Raw genomic sequence first — 24,753 nt, 5'->3', positions numbered from 1 at the left:
TGGCAGGACACAGTTGCAGCGAATCCCAAACCTAAAAGCAACAGAATAACATTTAAATTTTGTTATTTTAAACAGGCTCTCTCTTTTGTTTACGATCCATAACTAAGACATAAGCAGCACCACAAAACCCTAAAAGCAAAACATTGTAAAACTGCAGGTCCGTAAATGTCGATCCATAACTAAGACATAAGCAGCACCACAAACTCTAAAGAGTAAAATGTCTGCAGGTCTGTAAATATGTTCGGTGTTGCTGCTTTAGAAGCAGAGTAATTCACCTGCCCCATATTCCCAACCTACAGACGAAGAAACACACATTTAAGAAACAACATGGAAGCAAAGGTCTGAAAATGTCTTTGTTAAATGTCCACTATATTATTTATGTAGTACAAACTGATGTTGCTGTAAATGTTGGACCTTGCCCACTATGCTGCCCACAGTGATGATGGAGCCCTTCACAGCGCCGGCAGAAACTAAAGCCTTCGAGACGGTCTGAGTCACGAGAAACGTTCCCTGAATAACACCCGCAGAAGATCAGACACAGACCTGCACACTGTCCAGATTACTCACACTAATCACTAAACATGATGAGAAGATCTATATACACACACACCTCCGTTCTAAAGTTTGTGGTGTGTTAGTTTTCTTTTTTACAGAATTTAATACTTTTATTCGGCAAGGATGCATTAAATTGAATGAAAATGACAGCAAGACATTTATGCTACAAAAGATTCTGTTTTCACTAGATGCTGTTATTTTGAACTTTCTATTAATAAAACAATCATGATTTTTTTTTGTATCTCAGTTTCCACAAAAATAGGAATCAGCGCATCTGTTTACAACACTGATAATAATCAGAAATCAGCACTTTAGAATGATTTCTGAAGGATCATGTGACGCAGTAATGATGCTGAAAATTCAGCTTTGCATCACAGAAATAAAATACATTTTTAATTCAAACAGAAAACAGTATAGAAATTTTTTATAAATATGCAGCCTTTGTGAGAAAAAGAGACTTCTTTAAAATTGTACAACCCCAAATATTTGAACAATAATGTATTTAAATACATAAATACATACATGTGCACTGACAAAATTTGTGAATTTTGAATTTGATTCTTTTCTGCAGGTCAAGACAAGATTTTACTTTTGGCAAAGGACAGTGAAAGTATTTTCCCCATGACCTTCTGCTGTCAGACATTATATAAACAGTGCTGCTCGTCGTCGTAGACTGTACATGATGACATGTTCATGACGAAAACACTGGAGTTAGACTCTGGACTGCAGTACCTTCAGATTGACTTTAATGACTTTATCAAAATCATCTTCTTCCATCTTGAGAAGGAATTCATCTTGAGTGATCCCAGCTGCATTCACACACACAGACGGCGGCTGGAAGTAGCGGCGCTGCAAGAAAACAGGATATGAACACATGAACTTCCTGTTTTAATCATGCGACCCCCTCAGAGCTCCAGAAGAGCCCAGGAACGCCACAGAGACACTTCCGTCACACCTGTATACTTGTCACTAGCTTCTCCACACTGTCCTTCGATGACACGTCCACCTCCAGGGCCATGTGGCCCTGACCTCTGTGGTCACGTGACAGCAATTCCAGTGTCTGATTGGCTGATTCCTCATTGCGGTCAGCCACTACTACAGAAGCTCCTTCAGAGGCGAATCTCTGACACACGGCCCTGCCGATGCCACTGCCGCCTCCTGAAACACAGGAAAAGAGTGTTATCTGACCATCTGAACAATGCATCTCTTACATGCACCTTTAATTTAAAAAAAAAAAAAAACTTAAAATGACACATGCTTCAAATATTGCACAATGTTACAATGCAACATTTAGTCTAATTCCTTAAGCAAGCTAAATACATTTCATATATTTTATATAGTCTCTATATTTTATATATTCTACAGTATAAACACTGAAAACAATATTGTGGTTAGCTTGCATTCACATCCACATGACTAAGCACTGAAAGTGTACTGTAGCTTTTTAACATGCATTGACAAAATGTGCCCAGCTATAAAATGTTAGAATGACTGCAAATACATTTTGACATCAAGACAAATGAAAGGTTTTTAAATCTCACCCGTCACTAATGTCAGCCTGGATATGAGACGAGAGGACGCCGCCATGATGGGTCACAGTGTGTTGTAGTAGCTACTGGTGTCCGCTGGAGGGCACTAAAGACCATGCATATCTTTCCCATACTTCACAGTCACAACCTTCTGACCTTCAAAGCCATGAATTGGATTTGAAAAGCATTTCGCACAGGCACAGCTAGTGCCATTTTAAACCTATAAATGACCTGGAAGCTAATATACATGGATTAAAAGTCATTTTAAGACTTATATAATTTCTTTCTGTTGTCTCGACCCTGTCTTAATTGTGCATCAAGTGAATGGAATCAAGGAAACTTAATTCAAAACGGAAATAAACTGTCTTGCACATAAAACACGAGGATGGGAAGTGTGTTATTATTTTGAGTGATCCCAAAACAAATGGGAAAAACTTCCAAACTGACCAGTTTAGGAGCATTGAATGCAATGAATGAAATTAAGTTGTTAACATGACAGAATTGACTCGTTTTACTTAAACCGAACAAGGAGATAAACAAGCAACCACAGCTTCAAGTCCAATGTTATTATTATTATATTATTCATCATCAATGTTATTAATTATCAATAAATGAGTTGACGATGACGAATTGCGTTACAGCACTTTTATTATTGCAAAATATGAAAATAAATTATTTTATTTTCACAAAATAAAAATAAAATAAAAATTGTTATTATAAAAAACGAGATAAAAATATTATTACATCGCTCTGAGAAGCTAAAACAGCACTGGAGTAATTTACAAATGATCAGCAATACCATAACTGAGCACAAGAGAGCAGAAGTGAACAAAAAATAAATAAAAAATGCACTAATTTTCAAAATACGAGTCGCATTTGGTTTGTTTATTGTGAAAAGAATACACCAGAAAAAAAAATCCATTAATTTTTAATCTAGAACAGTGATCAACAACTGCCTACTTATTGACTTATTAAACTTCCAAGGGATCTTCAATATGTCTTACATTTATTTTAAATAAAGTTAGATTTTAAATTTGTTATATATGATTTTAATAACAATCAAATTATATATATATATATATATATATATATATATATATATATATATATATATATATATATATATACACACACACACACACAGACATACACACTTTCATACTATAATGTACACAATTATAAACAAATTAATAAATAAAGATTTATTTTGAAATATAATTTATATGCAATTTTTTTCTACATAAATCTCTTTATAAAACTCATAATCTTTTTGTTCATGAGAAGGTTTGTTTTCTGCATCAGATCTAGTTCTAATGAAGTTCTTGAGGGAAGTTTGTGAAGGGCTTTAACACAAAGAGCTCTTGAAATTGAGGAGTGATGGATAATGCACTGACTTCTCTCTGACTGTGAATAAGCTCTGCATTGCACCTGTGCTCTGAAATCCAAACCAGCGCAGGAGCATCTGGGGAAATGAAGAGAACGATTACCCACGATCCCGCGGGGCTGTTAGACTAAACACAGGCCGAGTGTTGCTTTTCCATCTCTGTTGATATCACTCAACACCATTAGATTAAAAATAAATCATCAGTGAATCCCTAAACATATGCACGCTTCCCACAGACACAATTTCATAAACCTCTGATATTTTGTTGCAATTTTGAGGCATGCATTTTGCATGTTTTTTCTGTCTCTCCCTATGTTTGGTTTAGAGTATTGGTCAGATATGTAAATGAGCCCGAGGCAATCATGCATAGTTAAGTTAAGCCATTAAATCTTTATTAAAATAAGCAATAATAATCAACAACAACAGGAGGAAATAAAAGATTTACAATGACACACATGCAAAAAAGTTGATATCCAATGATTCAACCCTTAACATCATAAAATCAATTCAGCTTTCAGTGGAGGGGAAGAGAAGTAAAACCTAGGGAAGGACAAGAAAAGCATTTCCATGTTTTCTTTAGAGCTATCCTGCATTAGTTGTTTAATTATTTCAGGCTCAGTAGTGGTGGAGGCTTACCTCAGTGCTGTTTCTGTATCAGTATGCAGCAGAAAGAGCCACAATGAGGCCGATAAGGAAAAAAGAGCAACCCACAGCTAACTTTGTGAGTGTGGTTTTGAGAGAGGTTGAGTCTGAGAGAAAAGACGAGAGAGAAAGTGACAGAACAGTGAACCAGTGACAGACATAAACTACCTGTTTCAACAGTGCATGCAAATCAGTAAACCAACAATGCAAGGGAACCACCTGGACATCATGACTCAAGTGCATGTGTGTGGATTTGACCAGCTGGAAACTTCTAGTAATTCCAACACGATGAACTTCATGAACTCAAACCCACAGTATAGCATTTAAAAGACGTGACTGTATTTGCAGAGGGAAACTTGGGACCAGACCAAAACCAGTCTTAAATCTCATTTTTCAAAACTGAGATTTATACATCATCTGAAAAGCTGAATAATCTTTCCATTGATGTATGGTTTGTTAGGAGGACAATATTTGGCCGAGATACAACGATTTGAAAATCTGGAATCTGAGGGGTGCAAAAAAATCTAAATATTGTGAAAATCGCCTTTAAAGTTGTCCAAATAAAGTTCTTAACAATACATATTACTAATCAAAAATGAAGTTTCCTAATCCTAATGATTTTGGCATAAAAGAAAAATTAATAATTTTGACCCATACAATGTTTTTTTGGCTATTGCTGCAAATATACCCCAGCGACTTAAGAAGCGAAATTATTTATATACTACTATTATATTTAATTACCTTTTATTTATTTGTAATTATTAATTTTAAATTTTGTTTATTTTTAGTAATTTTGGTATGGGCCAAACCTCATTTGTTGGGTTGGGTCATAGACAAAATGCCTTGTCAGTTCCAGTGTTATTTTTTTATTATTTTAAACGATTACAGATTTTTTTACATTACTTTTATTTTTGTATTATCAGTTTTATTTTAATATTTAAGTTATTACTATTTTTTAGTAATTTTGTTATTGCCTTGTCAGTTCCAGTGGTATTTAATATTATTTAAATACTATGATAGTTTGTATTAATATTTATATGAATATTTATTATTAATAATAATAGCTAGTTTTATTTTTGTAGTTTCTGTTTTTATTTACGTTTTTAATTATTAGTAATTTTGCATTTGATGGGCTCTGGACAAAATACATGTTATTTCAATATTATTTATATACCACTATAGTTTTCATTAAATATTTAAACTAGCTTTTTTGTATTATTATTATTATTATTATTATTATTTTAACTTAATTTTTTGTAATTTTGTTATGCACCAGACCATATTTGTTGGGTCTTCAGTTCCAGACTTATATTAATATTATTTACATACAGGTTTAGCTTTTATTAATATTTAAATTAGCTTTTAATTTTTTATTTGTTAGTATTTTCTCTTTTTTTTACATGTTGTCATTTTTATTAGTTTTTGTAAATATTACTATTTAGTTTTAATTTAAGTAGTGTAAGTTTTTCATCAAGTATTTGTAGTTGATTTTATTTCAGCTTTATATTAATAAAAATGTTTTTAATAGTTCTAAACGGTAATAATAACCCTGCATTTCTTCCCCTGCAGGATCATATGTGAGAAGCTCATTGGTAGAACCTTTTATAGACTTGAAAAGTTTAATGTTAAAGGTTCTTCAGGGAACTATAGAAGCCAGTAAAGATTTTTAAGAGTCCAGAAATCAGCATATTCAGCAATTTGTCATTTTATTTATCTGCACTGAGGTTTTTGGAAAGATCCCACAGGAACATACCATAAGATCATACCCTAAAATGGCCAGACTGGCCCTACTAGTCAGTCCTGTCTTCATATAACAGTAACTTCATGGAACGAAACTCACCTTTGGACGAGACACAACAAAAAAACAAAGCCCACCAGGACAGATTTGACAGTGGTGTTTCCTGCTGGAGCTGTTTTGGGAGAAAGAGTGTTTGAATAATGAAAGCATTCATATGGATACTTCCTCATGATTTAATATCACGCATGAGATCAGAATAAAAAGTACACAATACCTGTAAAGCTCTCTTTCAGCAAGTTTGTTGTCTTTAGTCAAACACACTTCAGTTTCACTAAAATACTAGAAAATCCACAACACTATCATTTACATAAAAATGAGGGAGCATTCGGTGTGAATTAACTAAATTGCACAACAATTATTAGCTCGGTTTGAAATCCAGTGAACTACTGTCTAACCTAAATAACAAAACCCATCTATACGTTCATGTTCAGGATTAACTGACCTTCTAAGGACACTCAGCGGACAAAAACAAACACTGCCACCTTCTGATGTAGCTCAAGATAGTATCTTCATCATGCAGTGCATTTTTACAGTGTAAAAATATATAATCAATTATAATTTATATTTTAATATATACCTACGTTAGCTTTAGTATAGTATCAAATAATAAAATAAAAATATAAAATCTAATATAATTTTTATTTTAATTTTATATAATTTAAGAGCATTACAATAGCTCTAGGTCAGTTTTTATTTAATTTTACTTCAATTTTTGTTTAGTATTTTTACCATCTTGCCGTTTTTATTATAATTTTTTAATGTCTATAGTTTTATTAATGTCAAAGTATTTAGTACAAGTTAAACAAAATGAAAATTTGGCAACTAGCTGAAATGAAACACACACATATATATATATATATATATATATATATATATGTGTGTGTTTCAAGTAGTATATCAAGTTTTGATGAACTATCATATCCCTAGATGCAATATATATTCCCTGAAAATCATAGAAATCTAATGATATAACATGCACCTGAAGAAATACACTGAGCCGCAAGTTTTTGTTTTAAAGACATCTCACCCTCTTTATTAACATGACATTTTTCAGATGAGAATAATGGTCGCATGAAGCATCTGTTTGAGATGATGCTTACAGCTTGAGGTTTCATTTTGTTATAATGTTTTGCTGTTGTTGTCTTCTTAAAAAACATATAGAGCTGTGGGAAAAAAACCAGCCACGAGACTAAAGAATAGAGCTGAAGTGTATATAAAAAAAAAGAAAAAATAATGCAGGAAGCAGAAATCAGGTCATATTGACAGATGCAAGCTGCGAGGTCATGAAACTGTTACATATGTACAACATTTTGGAAGAAAAAAAAAAAAATACAAAAGTCAAATTTCATCGTTGCTATTGTCATGTAACAGCATGTGTGCTATGAAACTGAAACTATATTTCCAAGCATTTCATTTCTGAATACAAGTGTCATTTTGTTAAAACCACCAATTATGCATTAATTCTTTGGGTGAATAATAAAAAAACCAAAACCAAAACAAAACTACACTAATAACAAAAAAGACAAGATTTACAAACAGTATTCATATCAACAGCTATTAAGCAGCTGTGCACCTCTCATAGTGTATCTAAGACTCTGTTCCGCTCTAGAAATCATGACTGAAACCACATCAGCATAAAAATAATTTATGCATACATATCTATTACTCATCATGTGGCCCAGCTGAATTCAAAGAGCAAAATTCTGCATGTTTGTATATAAAACAACGGAGATTTGAAGCATTCATATGACCGTGTGAAGTAAAGCAGGCTGGATGGAGAGGTGATCAGATTCAAGTTTTAAGACGCCAACAAGTCACCCATCAGACAGAGACGAGTGGACGTAAGTCCCTGTTCTCATAAACTTCTAGGTGTACAGATGCCATTTAAATAGATGGGCTTTGTTTTTGTTTTTTATTCAAATGCACAACCAAGCGGCAAACACATCCACGTATGTGCAAAGTGTGTAAATGGGAACACCACGGATTCAATCACACACTCACTCATGCAAACAAAAGTGACAGCAGTTTCCACTCCAAGCCTTTTGTTTTTTTTTCTTTAAGACAAACTACTTAATTAGGTCAAACGAAGAGGGAGAAAAAGAAAAAAAAAAAAGATTGACAAAAGAAAAAGTCAGATTTTTGTATTCTTCCCTACCAGGGAATCACTTAAAATTCTTCTTTATAAAAGAAAAATAGATATTTATATATCTTTGTACATGTATATACACAAAGTAAAGAAGGATAGACTAACAGAAATGAGTCCCAAACTAGACAACGATTGCCCTGGTCTGCTTTTTTTCCATTAGTCCTTCTCCGTCCAACATTTCCCAGAATTCTCTCTGACCTGTTTCTATACATCTAAAGAGAAACACTGCTCTTCCTTAAACATCTTTCTGTGTATTAAGAGCAGAAACTCTGTCCTATCCTGGATGGAGTGCATGTTTTAACTGATGTCCGTTCAATATGGGGAAAATTTTCGATTGTCCGCTCAGTCTGAGTCACTGGTGTCAGAGGAGGAGGAAGAGGATGATGAGGAAGAGGAGTCTGAGCTGGAGCTGCTGGCACTGAGACGAGACGCTGCGGCATGAGGCTCCACCCCAGTGGGCTTCTCCACTGAGAGAGAGAGAGAGAGAGAGAGAGAGAGAGAGAGAGAGAGAGAGAGAGAGAGAGAGAGAGAGAGAGAGAGAGAGAGAGAGAGAGAGAGAGAGAGAGGGGTGTTAAATCAGGTAAATCTCGATTAACCTGATTCTGAAGGAGCACTGATGATCTAGAAGCATCTCGGTCCCTACCTTTGGTTTTCTGTGGTTTCTTGACGGAGTTGAGCTGGCCGCTGACGTCCTGCAGTCGTCTCTCCAGCTCTCTCTTCTTCTCCAGAGCCAGTTCCTCACGGGATTTCCCTGCAGTGCCTTTGACTGCCACTGGAAAACACAAGGAGTCAAATTTCCCATACAACCACTAAAGTCTTTACAGCATATCATAAGATGTAGGGCTGCACAATTAATCACATTTCTAATTGGGATTACAATTATGGATGCCACAATTACGTAATCATTCAAAGCGGCAATTAATCGTTCAAAGTCCACTTAAGTTATTCTGCATGCTTAAGATATGTTTGTTTCTTTCTACATGTTATCTTAAGGGGGTTTTTCCATTGTTTTTAGTTTCAGTATAAACATTATAATACCATTCATATTTGTACTTTTTTTATAATTTAAAGAAGAAAAACCCAATCCAATGCATATTTGACATTTAAGGCTTAATACTTAAGGTTTTTCTGTTAGAGTGTTTTCAGCTTGTTTATTTCATATAAAAAGACGGCATGTAGTTGCATCAAACATAAACGTCATTCTATGTAAACTTGTGATAATTGTAATTAATAAATAATTTCAAGAAATAATCGACAATTATGATTTTTGCAATAATCGTGCAGCCCTAATAAGATGCATGTTATGTGTCATAATCTGCACCAGTAGCTTAAACGTTAAATCAAAGATACAATGAATAAGTTACAATTTACAACATATTAAAATAGAGAAGGGTTATTTTAAATTGCAACAATTTTGTTTCTGTTTTTACTGTATTTTAGATCACATAAATTCAGCCTTGGCAGCAGAAGCAGAAGAGAATTTATTTAAAAATATTTAAAAAAAAATATTTTTGAACAGTAGTGTATTTTTATTTTTTCATGTAATTATTTAACCTTGCACCTATATTAATACATGACTCTTTCTGACGTCTACATCAGTGGAGGAATGAAAGAACAGCGTTGTGTTTGTTCATAGCAGACTGCTGTCTACCTGTAAAGTGTGCTGAATAAAACCAGGAAAGGTGGGGCTGCACAATGCATGATGGGTTAATGTCTAGTATCAGATTCCCATCAGCTGCTCAAGAACAAGCCTTCCTTTCTCCAGGGAAGCGCATATCATTTTAGGCAAATCAATGGCATAAATATAAAAAGGGTTTTAATTAGGCCTGTCAAGCTATAAAGGTTTTTTATTATTATTTTTATTAACAACATGATGTGCCAAATAATAAATCTAATTAATCACAGTGTTTCCCATACATTGATTTATTTGTGGCGACCCCCCACACTTTGCTGTTTTATTTATATATAGTCTATATTTCCCCCTGGGGGAAGTGCCGCCACACATAGTGTGTAAGTCTGTGGGAAAAACACTGAATCACAAACACATTTTGGCTGAGAAACCACTCATATAAAGTCATTTTCGTTTTAGATGAGAAAAGCATTCAACAGACATAAGTAAATAGAAAAAACTAAAAACTGTTTCAGAATTGCATAATGTTAATAAATTGATATTCATGTTAAAAAAAAAAAAAAAGAAAAAAAAAGAATACTGAAATATGAAATTATTTTAAAAAACAGAAAATGATTTAATACTCTCAAAATGAAACTAAAACCACTAGCAGGTCCACAGCAATTCAGTCTTTCAGTCAAACCAACTGATTTTAACATTTTAATACGGGATTTCTTCTATAATTAAATCACACAAAATAATAATATATATAAATGATTTATTAATTAAATAAATAATTTAATTAATACAACAATGAATAAGTAATGTTAATTAAATAAATGAATAATTAATAAATTAAATTATTTATTAATTTAGGTTAAATGGACAGCCCTAGTTTGAATCCATCTGAATCGAAATGCTCTTACCCGCTAGGTTTCCGTGGTTTCTTGCGTAAGCACATCATGACGTAGTGCTCCAGCTCACGCAGTGTGGATGGTTTGAGCGTCTCAAAGTCGATCTCGATCTCCTCGGGGTTGGTGTCACGCAGCGAGGGCTCTCGTGATTGGATGATGTGAACGACGCGGCCCAGTTTCTCTCCCGGCAGTCTGTTGATGTCCAGACTGAGCTGCCGCTTCTCATCGTAGCTCATCGGGCTGGTCTCCTCCTCTTCCTCAGAGTCATAGTGTGGCGTAAGACCGCCCTGGCTCATGTGTGGAGGGTTAAAGGAGGGGGCTTGAGATTTCTTTGAGGTCTAGGGAAAGAAAAAAGATAAATTGATGTTTTGTTGATTTTCAGGTTCAGATTAATTAGGCATGCAGTAAATGAGTGAGTGAGGCGTACTTGCTCTTGCTGCTCTTCTTATTGGAGCCCTTCTTGCCTTGAGTGGATGTCGCCGCTTTGCTGTTGCTCCTGCTCTTTGGTGTCTTGGAGAGTTTTGGTGTTTTGGGCGGCCGGATGAGTACATCATCCTCCATCATGCTCCTGGCCCGCTTGTGTTTCTCAGGCTTCTTCTTTTTCTTCTTGTCTTTCTTCTCTTTCTTCTTCTTGGGCTTGATGATGGGTGTAGAGGACAGCGCGGCCAGCTGCTCGTGCACCGCCCTCAACTGCAGACAAGCGAGTGAGTGAGTGAGTGTGTGTCACTGGTGTTCTTTCTAAACTCACAGTCACTGCAGCTTATTTTTACCATCTTGCCGTTTTTTTATTATAATTTTTTTTAATGGTCATATAGTTTTATTAATGTCAAGTATTTAGTACAAGTTAAACAAAATGAAAATTTGGCAACTAGCTGAAATGAAACACACATATATATATATATATATATATATATATATATATGTGTGTGTTTCAAGTAGTATATCAAGTTTTGATGAACTGATCAATATCCCTAGATGCAATATATATTCCCTGAAAATCATAGAAATCTAATGATATAACATGCACCTGAAGAAAATACACTGAGCCGCAAGTTTTTGTTTTAAAGACATCTCACCCTCTTTATTAACATGACATTTTTCAGATGAGAATAATGATTCGCATGAAGCATCTGTTGAGATGATGCTTATAGCTTGAGGTTTCATTTTGTTATAATGTTTTGCTGTTGTTGTCTTCTTAAAAAACATATAGAGCTGTGGAAAAAAACCAGCCACGAGACTAAAGAATAGAGCTGAAGTGTATATAAAAAAAAAGAAAAAATAATGCAGGAAGCAGAAATCAGGTCATATTGACAGATGCAAGCTGCGAGGTCATGAAACTGTTACATATGTACAACATTTTGGAAGAAAAAAAAAAAATACAAAAGTCAAATTTCATCGTTGCTATTGTCATGTAAACAGCATGTGTGCTATGAAACTGAAACTATATTTCCAAGCATTTCATTTCTGAATACAAGTGTCATTTTTGTTTAAAACAACCAAATTATGCATTAATTCTTTGGGTGAATAATAAAAAAACCAAAACCAAAAACAAAACTACACTAATAAACAAAAAAAACAAGATTTACAAACAGTATTCATATCAACAGCTATTAAGCAGCTGTGCACCTCTCATAGTGTATCTAAGACTCTGTTCCGCTCTAGAAAATCATGACTGAAACCACATCAGCATAAAAATAATTTATGCATACATATCTATTACTCATCAGGTGGCCCAGCTGAATTCAAAGAGCAAAATTCTGCATGTTTGTATATAAAACAACGGAGATTTGAAGCATTCATATGACCGTGTGAAGTAAAGCAGGCTGGATGGAGAGGTGATCAGATTCAAGTTTTAAGACGCCAACAAGTCACCCATCAGACAGAGACGAGTGACGTAAGTCCCTGTTCTCATAACTTCTAGGTGTACAGATGCCATTTAAATAGATGGAGCTTTGTTTTTGTTTTTTATTCAAATGCACAACCAAGCGGCAACACATCCACGTATGTGCAAAGTGTGTAAATGGGAACACCACGGGATTCAATCACACACTCACTCATGCAAACAAAAGTGACAGCAGTTTCCACTCCAAGCCTTTTGTTTTTTTTTTCTTTAAGACAAACTACTTAATTAGGTCAAACGAAGAGGGAGAAAAAGAAAAAAAAAAAAAGATTGACAAAAAAAGAAAAAGTCAGATTTTTGTATTCTTCCCTACCAGGGAATCACTTAAAATTCTTCTTTATAAAAGAAAAATAGATATTTATATATCTTTGTACATGTATATACACAAAGTAAAGAAGGATAGACTAACAGAAATGAGTCCCAAACTAGACAACGATGCCCTGGTCTGCTTTTCCATTAGTTCCTTCTCCGTCCAACATTTCCCAGAATTCTCTCTGACCTGTTTCTATACATCTAAAGAGAAACACTGCTCTTCCTTAAACATCTTCTGTTATTAAGAGCAGAAAAACTCTGTCCTATCCTGGGATGGAGTGCATGTTTTAACTGATGTCCGTTCTTTCGATCCGCTCAGTCTGAGTCACTGGTGTCAGAGGAGGAGGAAGAGGATGATGAGGAAGAGGAGTCTGAGCTGGAGCTGCTGGCACTGAGACGAGACGCTGCGGCATGAGGCTCCACCCAGTGGGCTTCTCCACTGTGAGAGAGAGAGAGAGAGAGAGAGAGAGAGAGAGAGGAGAGAGAGAGAGAGAAGAGAGAGAGAGAGAGAGAGAGAGAGAGAGAGAGAGAGGGGTGTTAAATCAGGTAAATCTCGATTAACCTGATTCTGAAGGAGCACTGATGATCTAGAAGCATCTCGGTCCCTACCTTTGGTTTTCTGTGGTTTCTTGACGGAGTTGAGCTGGCCGCTGACGTCCTGCCAGTCGTCTCTCCAGCTCTCTCTTCTTCTCCAGAGCCAGTTCCTCACGGGATTTTCCCTGCAGTGCCTTTGAGTGCCACTGGAAAACACAAGGAGTCAAATTTCCCATACAACCACTGAAGTCTTTACAGCATATCATAAGATGTAGGGCTGCACAATTAATCGAATTTCTAATCGGGATTACAATTATGGATGCCACAATTACGTAATCATTCAAAGCGGCAATTAATCGTTCAAAGTCCACTTAAGTTATTCTGCATGCTTAAGATATGTTTGTTTCTTTCTACATGTTATCTTAAGGGGTTTTTCCATTGTTTTAGTTTCAGTATAACATTATAATACCATTCATATTTGTACTTTTTTTTATAATTTAAAGAAGAAACCAATCCAATGCATATTTGACATTTAAGGCTTAATACTTAAGGTTTTTCTGTTAGAGTGTTTTCAGCTTGTTTATTTTCATATAAAAATACGGCATGTAGTTGCATCAAACATAAACGTCATTCTATGTAAACTGTGATAATTGTAATTAATAAATAATTTCAAGGAAATAATCGACAATTATGATTTTTGCAATAATCGTGCAGCCCTAATAAGATGCATGTTATGTGTCATAATCTGCACCAGTAGCTTAAACGTTAAATCAAAGATACAAATGAATAAGTTACAATTTACAACATATTAAAATAGAGAAGGGTTATTTTAAATTGCAACAATGTTGTTTCTGTTTTTACTGTATTTTAGATCAAATAAATTCAGCCTTGGAGAGACTTCTTTCAAAAACATTTTTAAAAAATCTTGCCAACCCCATATTTTTGAACAGTAGTGTATTTTTATTTTTTCATGTAATTATTTAACCTTGCACCTATATTAATACATGACTCTTTCTGACGTCTACATCAGTGGAGGAATGAAAGAACAGCGTTGTGTTTGTTCATAGCAGACTGCTGTCTACCTGTAAAGTGTGCTGAATAAAACCAGGAAAGGTGGGGCTGCACAATGCATGATGGGTTAATGTCTAGTATCAGATTCCCATCAGCTGCTCAAGAACAAGCCTTCCTTTCTCCAGGGAAGCGCATATCATTTTAGCAAATCAATGGCATAAATATAAAAAGGGTTTTAATTAGGCCTGTCAAGCTATAAAGGTTTTTTTATTATTATTTTTAACAACATGATGTGCCAAATAATAAATCTAATTAATCACAGTGTTTCCCATACATTGATTTATTTGTGGCGACCCCCCACACTTTGCTGTTTTATATATATATAGCCTATATTCCCCCGGGGGAAGTGCCGCCACACATAGAGTGCAAGTCCGTGGGAAACACTGAATCACAAACACATTTTGGCTGAGAAACCACTCATATAAAGTCATTTTCGTTTTTAGATGAGAAAAGCATTCAACAGACATAAGTAAATTAAGAAAAACTAAAAACTGTTTCAGAATTGCATAATGTTAATAAATTGATATTCATGTTAAAAAAAAAAAAAAAAGAAAAAAAAAAGAATACTGAAATATGAAATTATTTTAAAAAACAGAAAATGATTTAATACTCTCAAAATGAAACTAAAACCACTAGCAGGTCACAGCAATTCAGTCTTTCAGTCAACCAACTGATTTTAACATTTTAATACGGGATTTCTTCTATAATTAAATCACACAAAATAATAATATATATAAATGATTTATTAATTAAATAAATAATTTAATTAATACAACAATGAATAAGTAATGTTAATTAAATAAATGAATAATTAATAAATTAAATTAATTTATTAATTAGGTTAAATGGACAGCCCTAGTTTGAATCCATCTGAATCGAAATGCTCTTACCGCTAGGTTTCCGTGGTTTCTTGCGTAAGCACATCATGACGTAGTGCTCCAGCTCACGCAGTGTGGATGGTTTGAGCGTCTCAAAGTCGATCTCGATCTCCTCGGGGTTGGTGTCACGCAGCGAGGGCTCTCGTGATTGGATGATGTGAACGACGCGGCCCAGTTTCTCTCCCGGCAGTCTGTTGATGTCCAGGCTGAGCTGCCGCTTCTCATCGTAGCTCATGGGGCTGGTCTCTCCTCCTCTTCCTCAGAGTCATAGTGTGGCGTAAGACCGCCCTGGCTCATGTGTGGAGGGTTAAAGGAGGGGGCTTGAGATTTCTTTGAGGATCTAGGGAAAGAAAAAAGATAAGTTGATGTTTTGTTGATTTTCAGGTTCAGATTAATTAGGCATGCAGTAAATGAGTGAGTGAGGCGTACTTGCTCTTGCTGCTCTTCTTATTGGAGCCCTTCTTGCCTTGAGTGGATGTCGCCGCTTTGCTGTTGCTCCTGCTCTTTGGTGTCTTGGAGAGTTTTGGTGTTTTGGGCGGCCGGATGAGTATATCATCCTCCATCATACTCCTGGCCCGCTTGTGTTTCTCCGGCTTCTTCTTTTTTTCTTGTTTTCTTTCTCTCTTTCTTCTTCTTGGGCTTGATGATGGGTGTAGAGGACAGCGCGGCCAGCTGCTCGTGCACCGCCCTCAACTGCAGACAAGCGAGTGAGTGAGTGAGTGAGTGTCACTGTGTTCTTTCTAAACTCACAGTCACTGCAGCTCTCAGTAATGTACAACTACGCCAAATCTGTCAGTGCCGGTTTAGCGGACTTTGTTGGTAAAGTTCAGTCGCTACCTGTGTACACACCTGTTCCTGAAGCTGGGCCAGGCGATGCGCTCTCTCCTCCTCACTGTCAGAGCTCGGGCTGCTCTCGCTCTCACTCTCGCTGCTCACGTCACTCTCTGACGACGAGGAGGAAGAGGAGGAGGAAGAGGAGGAGTGACCGCCCAGGCCGCCGCTTAGGGACGCAGGTGGGAGGGAGTCCAAGGGTTCATCTGGCATCTTGGCGAAGCGGAACTCAAAGACATCCTGAAATAGAAGAAATTTTTTCTAACATCCAATTTTAGGCAAGCTTTTAATGTGCAAGTGCAAGTAGGGCTGCATTATTAATCGTATTTCAGTCATGATCATCAGTTCTGGTTCTCTCGATTAACTAAGCATAATCATCTAGTTATTTATCCTGAAAAGGGTTTTTTTTTTTTTTTTTTTTTTTGACATTTCTGTTATCTTGCATTGGTAACAATCTTCCACAAATTTTTTTTTTTTACTTAAAAGCTTGGGGTTGCCAGATGTCGAAGAGTTTAATTTCCCTTAAAGGGTAAAGTGTTTTAGTTAATCTTCCCAATCTGGAAGCCATACACATGCTCTCTCTGCCTTGTAAATAAATAAAAAAAAATAAATAAAAAAAAACAGTGCTGACGGTCTGAAAATACTGACAAACACATAAGTTGGAGTTCAGCAATCACCAATGCGATATTCTGCTCAAATGAACTTAAATGTGTTCCATCACGAGGGCACGTGTGCTATTTGCTACAACTATATTTGATTTGTCAATCTCTTTATTTGTGCTTATGTGAAACTGCAAAATTTTATGAAAAGTAAAAAGAATCTTAAGTGCAAGTGCCCATACCTGTAATTTTCGGGCCATGGCCACCACATCGTGATCTGGGGGATTGTACTTGTAACAGTTTGAGAACATTAGCCTGATGTCAGCAGCAAACTGCAATGCATCCCTGTACTCCCGATGATCCATTTTCCTCTGCAAGATCATGAGAAAAAACATGTAGATCTGATCGTGCACATGGTGGCATTTTATATCGTAATACATCTCTTTACACTTACCTTTATTGTGCTTAGATCCATGGGATACTTGATAATGTCATGATAGTCGTGCAGTCCCAGTGAGGAAGCGTCCACTGGTTTGTAGAAGGGCCAGGCATAGGCCGCATGCTTCTTTGACAGCAGCTCCTTGAGAATCGTGCTGCAGTACCGTAGCTGCTGGCTTAGCTTCCCGCGCCGCACTGGCTGATGTTGGTTCTGGGAGTCGGGCAAGTCTTTCCGTGGTGGTTTGATGGGCCTGCCACTGCCACCTCGTCTTGCCGGTACTTTGTCTCCAACCAGGCCTCCGCCAAGGCTCATGCCCAGGCCAAGGGACAGGCTCTGATTGGGGTCAACACCCAAAGTGGAGAGCGTGAGCGGGGAGTCACCGCCACCCATGCTGAGACCCATGCCACCGACACCCAAAGTGAGCGGCATGCCTGTGGTGTGGGGGTGGTTGTGTCTGCCTTGCGCTTGACACCCTTTTTTTCTATTAACAGGATGGTGAAAAAAACCGCACTTAAGCAAACAAACTTGTTGGTATTCCAACTAGGTTGTGTAGCATATCAGAACTGATTTGCATAAATATATGTGATCAGGAAAGAGGTGGTCTTACCTTTGCAGTCGGTTGAGTAGGGGGCAGGCCCATCAGCGCAGGGGTGCTGTGTGAAGTGGGAGGCAAAGTCTTGGTTATAAGCGTCTGCAGTGGGGTGGAGAGGATCGAGTCTGGGGTGTCTGGAGTGGGAGGGGAGTAGGCCAACTGCGACACGGAAGATATAGCAGGGACCTGATGAGCTGTCGTGAATCCACCTGAGACTAAAAGAGAGCGGGGGGGTGCATAAGCATGAAGGCAGAAAAAATATCAAAATATAAATCACAAAAGAAATTGTGATTTCAATACCTGAGAAGTCATAGAAATTCAGTTGTGGACATTTCCTGAGTAACAGATATTTTATTTTAAATTAAATTAAATGTATAAAAACTGTACCCCAAAAATGTAGGATATTGTTAATTTCTGGAATTGTTTCAGGTCTAGAAATCACTATTTTAATTACATAGAAATTTTATTTTATTTAATATTTATTTTTGTGTTAAATCGTTATTTAATGTTTTTACCTTGTTTGTACAGGGAAATATATATATATATATATATATATATATAATATATATATATATATATATATATATATATATATATATATATATAATATCTCCAGATAGCTTTCAAGACCATGACCACGAAAATCCAACTGCTCTCTTCATCAGTTTTATTCAGGTTCATCTGTTTTTCAACCCATTCTTACTTGATTTGTGGCCTTTTTTAGGTTTGCTCTGTTTGCCCTTCGGGACAGGTGCCGGAATCTCTTCCTCCTCTTGGGGCATCTGTGCAACCTTCTGCAGGAAAGCCTTCTCCAGAGACTGAGCCATCAGGACGATGTCATCTGTTGGCTGAAATAAACAGATGACTTTTAGATCACATGGCAGTCTCTAGACGATACTACTGATGCGAGTAATTGCTCCATAATAGCCTGGGTAGAAGACCTGAGCAACAAAATAAATCCAAGCTCTGAAAAATCAAGGCTAAGTGCTTACAGAACACTTCACCTGAACATAAATGAACTGACTGACCTTGTTGTAGATGTAGCAGTTGGTAAACATGGTGTTGAAATCCTGCAAGCACTCACTGGCACTGCGGTAATAATTGTTTTCCAGTCTTCTCTTGATAGTCCCCATATCCATGGGCTGTTTAATGATTTTGTAATAATCCTGCATGAATTAACAAATAGAAGTCATTATTACATCAGAAAAACACACGCTTGAGTTTAGACCCATTATTTGTGGCATATTTGAACAGAGCCTAATAACAGCTTCTTCAAAAAGTCCATTCTGAAACAAGACCCAGCTTACAGGAAGGTTGAGCTTGAAAGCGTCCACCGGCTCATGGAAAGGCCAGGCGAAGTGATGCCTCCACAACGTCTTCTGTAAAGCCTTCTGGAGGAACTGCAGTTGGTTGGTCATACGGCCCTGTCGGATGGGGTCCCGCACAGGGGGTTGAGAGGGTCCGGATTGAGGCACCTGGGGCAGAGCAGGTCCTTCAAACCCTTCAAACAGCAGCGACGGCTTGCGGATGCGCTTGCCGGGTGCGGAGATGGTCTGCTCCATCATGGTGACCCCCTGCATGCCGTCGCCCCCGCCCAAAGAGCTGTGGAGAACAGGAAGTTGAGGGTGTGTCATGTAGAGAAAATACAGATCAAAGACAGATTATAATTATAAATAGAAACAAAACAATGAACAACTTTGTGACTAAAATATGCACAAAATATGAAAACATAATCACATTTGACTCATGACTCAAACTCTTATGTGAACCAAGCATGAAGACCCAACTGCCCCTTCAGCAGTTTATCCGTCCAGACATGGGTGAGTTACACTAGGACACATGCCAAACCGATGCCCATTATCCTACTGGAAACTGGGGGGCGGGGCCAGACCTAATAACCCAGATCAGGTCATGTTTTTGTTTATCTGAGGAATTAGCCAATGAGAACACAGGCCTCAAAATAAATATTTTTAATCACAAATCAATTACTCCTGCCCAGTGGACTAACTGCACTAATGATTCACCTTAATGTTTTATTATTAAATGGTTAGTAAATATAAAAAAAGGCTTATTTTCTTCATAGCTTCAATGGGAAAAGGAGCATTGCCCCAGTTTAATTTCCCTGCTGTATTCTCTTTAAATTGATTTTATGTACATAAAACACCTCAGATATAACATAGCTGCAAAAATGGATCATAACTTTACTTTTTTTTTTTTTAATCATTCTTAACTTATGTATAAAGAAATGCAGGGCATTTATATGGATTTTATACACTTCTTCAAATTGCTCATGTAGAATTGACTACCCTTAGTAATTTTAGGTTACAAATAAAAGACTTCATATTTTATAAGCTGATAATATGAAGAATCTAATTTCCTCCCCAAGACTTACCTTCTGAAGCTAAATGTAAGAGAATAAGTTTGAAGCATCCAATTTATTACAAGTGCATCCTCTTGGGTTTTATTCTCAGTGTATATTACGATTGATGGATAGCATGATGGTGCAACATTTGTATAGTCATTTTAATATGATTTTAATCAGAATCAGAAAGAGCTTTATTGCCAAGAAATTCGTCTTGGTGTCAGGAGCTTCAGTACAGAACTAGACTCCAAAACACTTGAGGCGGGTGTTCACTCATTCTGCAGAAGGTTGAGCTCGTGCCTTCCGGCCAGTTTCTGTAAGTGAAGGTTTGCATACCTGCCCCAGTATGGACTGAGTCAATCAACAAACTGAAAAATACCACGCAGACAGGCTGCTTCTAGAGAAACAAACTTCGTGACCTTTGTAAATCCATCACGCATTCTCTCAAGATAAATTTTTAGACTTAAAATCTTGTTGATAAAGCATATTAAACGTTTTCTAAACAACTTAGATAAATATGCCATCTAAACAGTGCTAAATGATGCAAAAATCACAAACAGTTCACATTTAAAACTTTTATTTTCAGTTAAACAAAATGTTAGTATACAAACAATGTCTGGAGAGAGAAAAAAGAAAGAAAAAAATAATAGTAATAGGTCCAATTATTCCGCATGCATGCTGGTTGGGGGGGGGGGGGAGGCAGATGACAGGCTTCCGCTCTTTTAACTAATGGTTACTCGCGTTGCTAAGCAACCAAAAGCGAAACAATTTATTCAGTGTTGTGCGTGCCGTTAGATTTCACAAATTAATGGCTCTCGCCACAAAAAGATGCTGTGATGTGATCAAAGAGGCTGGAGCTCACAGCTGTGGACTTCCACGCGTGACAAAAGTGGAAAATGTTGACAAATGTTGTCCACGTGGTGCGAGACGGAAGCGCGCCACAAGACGCGTTTCAGAATGACTAAAACTTTTCAACACACGAGCTACAAAGCAAGCCAGACAACCACATTAAAATAACAAAAGCAAAACCCACTTATAAAACACCCAACGCTTACACATTATTTATTAGTTTCAGTAGGCCAAGTCGCCGCCTTATGACCTATAGCTATACATATAATTATATTGTACTGAAATACCGTGTTTCATCACGCCAGTCTGTATTACAATCCACCGATCAAATTCACAATCACATGCTCGATTTAACACTCGCGGAAGATCTGATCGATGCATAACAGTGAGTTTATAATACACAACACACTTTCGAGTCTTAATAATCACCCAAAACAAATGTAACGCTACATAAAATGTCTAATAAAGTGTCGACAACCTCTATATGGCGAGTCAAAAGATACCGGTCTCTGATAGCGCTAGCCAACCATTCAAATAGCCGCAAATCAAACAAGTCTCAGATGTGAAAAATAGGTTTGTATTGCTCAAACGTGACGGTTTGAACACCGAGAGAATATCAGTAACGTTAAATAAATAGCTCTGGGAGCGAACGCGCGCCTGCGCACTAAACGCGGGCAGTTGCTCGTTAAAAACCAGACTTTGGAAACTTGAATACTAGTCGCGTACTGACGCTGTAAAAAACGAAAGTCTCCAGCATCCCTGCATTTAAAGAGCGAAAGTCGATGCAGTCTTAACACTCCAGCGTCTCGCTCGATGTTATCGCAGGACGCAAGCGATTAAAATAAAACAATTCCGAAAGATGCCGAATTAAAAGGACAATATTCCAACATTTTCGTTCACAGAACAAGTGCAGTGTCATTTTCTCCAATAGGTACCTGTCAAAGGGCGGGCTAATGGCCGTGTCCATCGGGATGGATCCGGATTCTGTCTATAAACCGGTTTCGTTCGAATATCCGAGTTTCGCGGCCTTGTTTTTCTGACTTCCTCTATCCTCCAGCTCGGAGATACAATGAAATGGCGAGGTTAAGGCTCCGCCCGACTTTTTATAAACCCATCGACGGCGCCATTGGCTGATGTGACGCCAAACGTACACGCCTACGCGAATTCTACTGGCCGCTCTACCTGTCAGTCAGACAGGCCACGCCCACACATCACGATTTGTGTTTTTAAACCAGATTATTTCGCATAAAAAACACTCGTCTAAACAACGCCGTCGCTTTAGTTATAAAAACAACATTCAGTAAAACATTTTCACGACTAATTAAAAAACACTCAAAGATGAGGTAACATTTCCATAAACGCTGCGTTTCTCAAGAGTTTTGCGTTATGTCAACGGACCTCGCTGATTGGCTGGGCGAAACTAAGGCGCGATCATCCGGGTCATGTTGGAAATACGCCATTGGCTCGCCCGATTAGTCACGTGTAACTGACAAATGCGGCACATACACGTACTGTTCACCTCGCTTTACAGCCCGCTCCTCATCGACTGCCTGAAAACAACAAAAATATTACATAAAAGGTTTCAAGGCACAATCGTGATGTGGCTACACCCTTAAAATAAAACAGAAAAATCCAACCCGAGGCCTAAAGGAGCACGGTATATATTATTAAAACCGCAATGTAAGATAACACGTAGCAAAGTCATACCAGTATTTAAACAAGCAAACAAAAAAAGGCGATGCCCTTTTCTCTGTCGATCCAACATGGCCTACAAGGAGTGTCCTCCATTGAATGACGCAGCAACTTCACACGACGACACAGCGGCTAAAACATGATTACAAAGACAAAACAAGTGCAAAACAAACTAAAGTTGACCAGGGATTACTTAAATGTAAGAATTACATAAATTTAGACTTCTGCGTTCAGGCCAACATCGAGTAATAACCAATAAAAGCCAAAATCACCTAAAACGCATTTGATTCAGCTCAAATTTACTGCCTGTTATAATAAAGGCCAAAATAACGAACAAATCTTGTCGAGGTTTTCACATCAACCGTATTATTTTTTTTTATAAAAAACTTGAAACACACGCATTAAAATATTTTCTGTTCGAAAGCCATGTTAAACGCGTTAACCTGTTATAAAAACCTATATTTTAAAGCGATTTTTAAATTAAAAGTTTAGCACAACGGATTTTTTAGTTAACTATACTGCCGCCCATCCCCCACCACCAAGGTTACAGATTTTCAACAATGTCATCGACTGTGGAAAACAAAATACAACACTAATCTGGCCAAATTGTTCGTGGCTGTCTATGAATTATTTAAATTAAGCGTTTAATTTAATGATTAACAATGTTTTTTGTTTTCTAAAAATAAATCTAAATCTCTTAATATATACCTCTATCCAGATTAAGTGAATTGAAAATAAAAATGAAAAACAAAATGTGTCGAATTCCTCATTGTCGGAAAAATCCCGCGTTTCTTCTAGTCTTCAGCCACGTTTCTTTATTCAACACATTTCCCTCAAACATGTCCGACTTCTTCTTCTTCCCCTTCATCGGATCGAAGTGGGGGCAGGGAGAGTCACGTGATCACCCGCTCAACCGCTCGCGGGGCTTAACCCGGTGTTTTAAAGCAGGAGTTCTCCGAAACGCGTCTTCTTTTTACGATACACTTGCATTCGAGAGCATCCCCCACCGATTAAAGACTCGATCTTCTAAAAAAACATAAAATGTAAACGTGTAATTAGTCAGCAGCGTGGATAGATCCAGAACAAAGAAAGAAGACATGGCTGTCGTTGCCGCGCCGTGATTGGATGAAGACGATCACGTGTCTCGCAAACCGTCGCAAATATTAAACCTGATTGTTTTTTTCCGAGATTATCTTCTTGGGTCATATAATCCGATTCCGTTCGATTCCTTTCCAAAATGCTCTGAATACTTGATTCGGTTTAGTAAAAGTCGTGGCAAAAAAATAAAATAAAAAAAAGTTTATTAGGAGCGGGAGAAATCCTTGTAATCAATAGCGTTCATCTCCCTTTGAATGTAGTCCCCTCTGCGCATGTGTAGTTCCTTCCCAAAAAAAAAACCCGTGAGCTAAAAGGAGGAAACTTGTATAGTGGACTATTTATTTTTACTGATTACAAAATACAGCTACATTGAAATTGGAAATAAGTTTGATTACACAGATGCAGAGGGATAATATAAGGGATTTTGCTGGGTACATTATCCAGTTTATAATGATAATTACGTGTGCTTTTTTTTAACCGAGAATTAATTAATTATTTATTTTGGAAGAATCAGATAATTATACTTTTAACTTTTTTTTTCTTTTTACAAATTTTTAAATCTACTTTAGCATTTTGAAACTGCCGTTCAATAATAAAATAAATATTTTGATAAGAAAAACATATTTGTGAATTCTTCCGTGCTTCTTGAATATGATAGTTAGCAACATATCTCTCCCGGAGACTTCTTTTTAAAACATTACATTTGAAGATTGCCAGACAGTTATTGAATATGTTGCCCTTCATCTAACAACATCTGTGAGAGCAGCATGAAAACTGGACGAGCAGAAGCCTGGCCTGTCTCCCGTGTCCCACACTGATCACAGACACGAGCCCAGTCTGACTCAGCATCACAAGGCAACTTGGCCAGCAGGGAAACGGTTGCTATGGAGGCTCTCGCTCACACACTCTTTCGTTTTGCTTATAGCTGGACTTTCTTGGCAATAGACACTGCACTGAAGGAAAGCATGTATGTTTACAGTGCAATGCTGAATGGTTGGTTTTTAAGAGGGGTGTTTATA

At 37.0% G+C, this 24,753-nt stretch overlaps 3 protein-coding genes across 3 annotated transcripts; all 3 read right to left on the bottom strand.

The window, feature by feature from the left end:
• Positions 1–179: 179 nt before the first annotated feature.
• On the bottom strand, positions 180–2,249 carry LOC122148844 ((3R)-3-hydroxyacyl-CoA dehydrogenase-like). The gene is made up of 5 exons (XM_042777166.1): positions 2,097–2,249; positions 1,511–1,713; positions 1,288–1,404; positions 415–510; positions 180–293 (listed from the first exon to the last, which is right to left on the bottom strand). The coding sequence occupies exons 1-5, from the start codon at positions 2,140–2,142 to the stop codon at positions 180–182; spliced, it is 576 nt and encodes a 191-aa protein (XP_042633100.1). The 5' UTR covers positions 2,143–2,249.
• Positions 2,250–8,383: 6,134 nt separating this feature from the next.
• Positions 8,384–23,991, bottom strand: LOC122148792 (bromodomain-containing protein 2-like). Its single transcript, XM_042776328.1, is given in 13 exon segments — positions 8,384–8,521; positions 8,698–8,826; positions 10,591–10,915; positions 11,001–11,267; positions 16,122–16,343; positions 16,945–17,073; positions 17,157–17,581; positions 17,584–17,620; positions 17,749–17,948; positions 18,437–18,581; positions 18,762–18,899; positions 19,041–19,335; positions 21,880–23,991. Coding segments are annotated over 13 exon segments (2,469 nt in total). The 5' UTR covers positions 21,912–23,991; the 3' UTR covers positions 8,384–8,396.
• Positions 12,529–13,718, bottom strand: LOC122148791 (bromodomain-containing protein 2-like). Its single transcript, XM_042776326.1, has 2 exons — positions 13,399–13,718; positions 12,529–13,228 (listed from the first exon to the last, which is right to left on the bottom strand). The coding sequence occupies exons 1-2, from the start codon at positions 13,587–13,589 to the stop codon at positions 13,105–13,107; spliced, it is 315 nt and encodes a 104-aa protein (XP_042632260.1). The 5' UTR covers positions 13,590–13,718; the 3' UTR covers positions 12,529–13,104.
• Positions 23,992–24,753: the final 762 nt, after the last annotated feature.

The sequence above is a fragment of the Cyprinus carpio genome, chromosome A19 (assembly GCF_018340385.1).
Source record: "Cyprinus carpio isolate SPL01 chromosome A19, ASM1834038v1, whole genome shotgun sequence".
Taxonomy (NCBI): domain Eukaryota; kingdom Metazoa; phylum Chordata; class Actinopteri; order Cypriniformes; family Cyprinidae; genus Cyprinus; species Cyprinus carpio.
Note: the sequence above shows the minus strand (reverse complement) of the source record. Positions and strands in the feature narration are given on the sequence as shown.

Coding starts and splice junctions, on each gene's coding strand:
- LOC122148844 (XM_042777166.1), bottom strand. CDS start 2,142: ATGGCGGCGTCCTCTCGTCTCATATCCAGGCTGACATTAGTGACGG. Junction 1,714..2,096: donor CAGGCTGACATTAGTGACGG/GTGAGATTTAAA, acceptor CCTGTGTTTCAG/GAGGCGGCAGTGGCATCGGC. Junction 511..1,287: donor TCATTAAAGTCAATCTGAAG/GTACTGCAGTCC, acceptor GGTGTTATTCAG/GGAACGTTTCTCGTGACTCA.
- LOC122148791 (XM_042776326.1), bottom strand. CDS start 13,589: ATGATATGCTGTAAAGACTTCAGTGGTTGTATGGGAAATTTGACTCCT. Junction 13,229..13,398: donor GAAACCACAGAAAACCAAAG/GTAGGGACCGAG, acceptor TCTCTCTCACAG/TGGAGAAGCCCACTGGGTGG.